The sequence below is a fragment of the Chenopodium album genome, chromosome 11 (genome assembly GCF_948465745.1).
Source record: "Chenopodium album chromosome 11, dcCheAlbu1.1, whole genome shotgun sequence".
NCBI lineage: Eukaryota > Viridiplantae > Streptophyta > Magnoliopsida > Caryophyllales > Amaranthaceae > Chenopodium > Chenopodium album.
The window spans coordinates 45197740-45200842 of NC_137844.1; the positions used below are offsets into that span (position 1 = coordinate 45197740).

The 3103-nt window shown below is 38.7% G+C and overlaps 1 protein-coding gene across 1 annotated transcript; it reads right to left on the minus strand.

Moving 5' to 3' along the window:
* Positions 1-2734: 2734 nt before the first annotated feature.
* On the minus strand, positions 2735-3103 carry LOC145566687 (uncharacterized). The gene has a single exon (XM_081626027.1). It carries the CDS (start codon positions 3101-3103, stop codon positions 2735-2737), a length of 369 nt encoding a protein of 122 aa, XP_081482153.1.

A 3103-nucleotide genomic window follows, 5' to 3' on the forward strand; every position in this document is an offset into this window, starting at 1 on the left:
GATTACAACTACAAATTCCCTTTAATCCTGCAAGAGAGGGCGTGATCAAGCAATAACAATAAAAACATCAAGCAACATAATAATAACAACAATCATCATCAATCATAATAATCTTCTAAATCTCAAAGCAATAATAATATTAGCAAGATCCTAGGCATGATACTAACAAGATTAATAACAAATCCTAGCATGTCACTAAACATTAAAGATCAATGCTTTATTCCTAGCAGGATACTAACATGATATTAGGAAAGAAATAGGAAGCATCATAATAAAGTATACATGATATTAGAAATATTAGTTAACCCTAACATGATACTAGGAATCAATAAAATAATTTAAGCATGATTTCTATATCAATAAAGCCATTAAAGTACTTACTTCGATGCCTCGTACCTCTTTCTAATAACAAAATACACACGTTAGTAACTTCAAGGAAAATAATAAAATCAAACAATTAAATTAAATAATTGAAATAGGAATTGGGACCAAACCCTCAGAAATATTAAACCTTTTACGTCTAGGGCGAAGGCAACTTCGAACTTGGCTAGGTGTGTCTAGAACTAATGTATGAGGAATTTTGTAAGAGGGAAGGTTTAGAAAAAGAATAGAGAGAGAGAGAGAGAGAAAGCTTCTAGCTTTTTTAGAGAGAGAAGAGAGAGATGATTGTGAATAATTGTTGTGAATTGCTGATTTATTGATGAATCATTGAAAACAGCGAAATATGACCCCTATTTATAGGAAAAATAGCACGGAATCAAATCAAATCCCATTCGGAATAAAATACCTCATGTCGCCAACGATAGGAGTTAGCGCCAGGCGACAGCTTTGTCGTCTCGCGCTAAGTCAAAATTAAAACGCGCTTTGTACGCGGAATCATCTTCATAATACGATTAAGTAGCTAATTCCGCGTTAAGCAGATTAAAATCATATTTGTGTCAAATCACATATTTTATTCAAAATAAAACTCTTTAAAATATAATTATTAATCCTAATCTCATTAGAATTAAAAAGAACCTTCTAGATATTCTAGAAGATTAAAATCAATCCTAATAACTTTAGGAATAATAATTAATAGGCCCTCCTCTAGATCATTGGGCCACATTTAAAATCATTTCGAGCCCAATTTAATATAATCCATAACTTCCTCATTATTCATCGGAATTGGGCTTATAATATATCGATGGAAAGCTCTTTACGAGCCTAACCCAACTACACTATTATCGGACCCTTATCATGGACCAAACCAAATTGGACTGACTATTTTTCATAAATAGAGTAAGAGAAGAAATATTTTTGAAAACAGAAAGAGAAATATTTTAATAAAAACATCCTCATCACTAGACCTTTCACACCGTTCGATAATTAAATAACGTGAAAGGTATTCATCACTGGGTTTGGTTTTGGTGAGACACATTTGGGTGTCTACAACCCCACAAATCTCAATGAACTAACTCAAAAATTCGAGTTGATTTATTGTCACTCAAAGAAAAACTATCTCTAGGTTTCTTAGCGCGATAACACACTTCACAATTTTTATTTAAACTACATTTTGCATTGCTAAAAAAGGAAGTCACTTTACAACTTTCTCGGAGGGATGACCCAATCTACTGTGCCAAAGCTCCAAGGAAGCCGAACTGTCCACTGATATTACTGAAACCGATTGTGCCGTAGTCACCTCACGTAAATAATAAAGTCCATCCCGTCGATCACCCGTACCAATCACCTCCCTCGTTTGTAGGTCCTGTAAAGCACATATAGAAGAATTAGTTATGACACAACAATTCAAATTATCACTTAATTGTGAAACCGAAATCAAATTACAATTCAATTTGGGTACGAAAAGAACATTTCGGAGGGTAATTTTTTCTGTTAGTTTTACACTGCCCTCCTTTATTGCCTCAGCACTCTAACCATCAGGAAGGCCAACTGGATGAGGTGATACCTCCTTAATGTTGGTCAGACATGATAAGTCCCTTGTTACATGATACGAGCACCCCGTATCAATTATCCACTCACCGTTCAATCGACTTGAAGAAGGAGAAGGAGTACCAAATACAGCCATAAGAGACTGCCATTGCTCGGCAGAGAACCCCAAACCGCCTGTAGGTTCACTGGGTGCCGACGACGATGTAGCATTTGCCTTGACAACGCCCCTGCTTCGACCAGCACCAATTTCCCTTTATTCGCACCCTTCGAATCCGCACTCGGAGTCCCGTACTTTTCCACATACCAGGACGGTACTCCATGAAGGTCGAAACAAAAGGAGCTATCATGCCCCGATTCCTGGCAGTGAGTGCAGGTTAAATCAGCCCGTTCTGCTCGGCTCGGGCGTGGCCTTCCCCTACTCTCCATACAAACTGCAAAGCCCACTACTTCAGGTTTTTCGTCCTTGACTTGAGAAATACCTCAAACACGTTCCTCCTGAGATATTTGATGGTAAGCCCTGTTCAGCGAAGGCGGAGGATCTTGAGATAAGATTGTGGAGCGAAGAGCACCATAATACTCCGAGCAAAGTCCTAACAGGAACTGCTGCAACCTATCATTCTCGTACCGCACTTCATGCTGCCTTCCAACCCCACAGGTGCATTTCCCGCACTTACAGCTAATGAGGGGCTCGTATTTGGCAAGGTCGTCACACAGGACTTTCAATTTACCAAAATAAATTGCTACTAACATGTTCTTTGGTTGTTCGCATCTACTATTTTCGGCCTTCAATTGGTGAATGCATGGTCTATTGACAAAATCGTTCATTCAAATCATCCCAAAGTCGTTTGGCATTATCATAGTTCGAAAGCAAAGTTTTCACCTTCGTATCAATTGTATTCATGAGCCATGATACAAGCATACAATGTATTGTGACCCAATCATCTTTGGTAGCAGGTGGAACCACATCAGTGATGGTTCCATCAAGGAAACTAAATTTACCGCGCGACGAGAGAGCTACATAAATTGCGTGAGCCCAATCATGGAAGTTATCAAGTTTGAGACGCACAGGAGTAATAAATTCCCCGGGCTTATCTTGAGCACCAAGGTAGAAGGGGGAGTTCGGTTCGATTTTTTGTGGTGGCGGTGGTTGTTTATCATCGCCGTCGATCGCCAT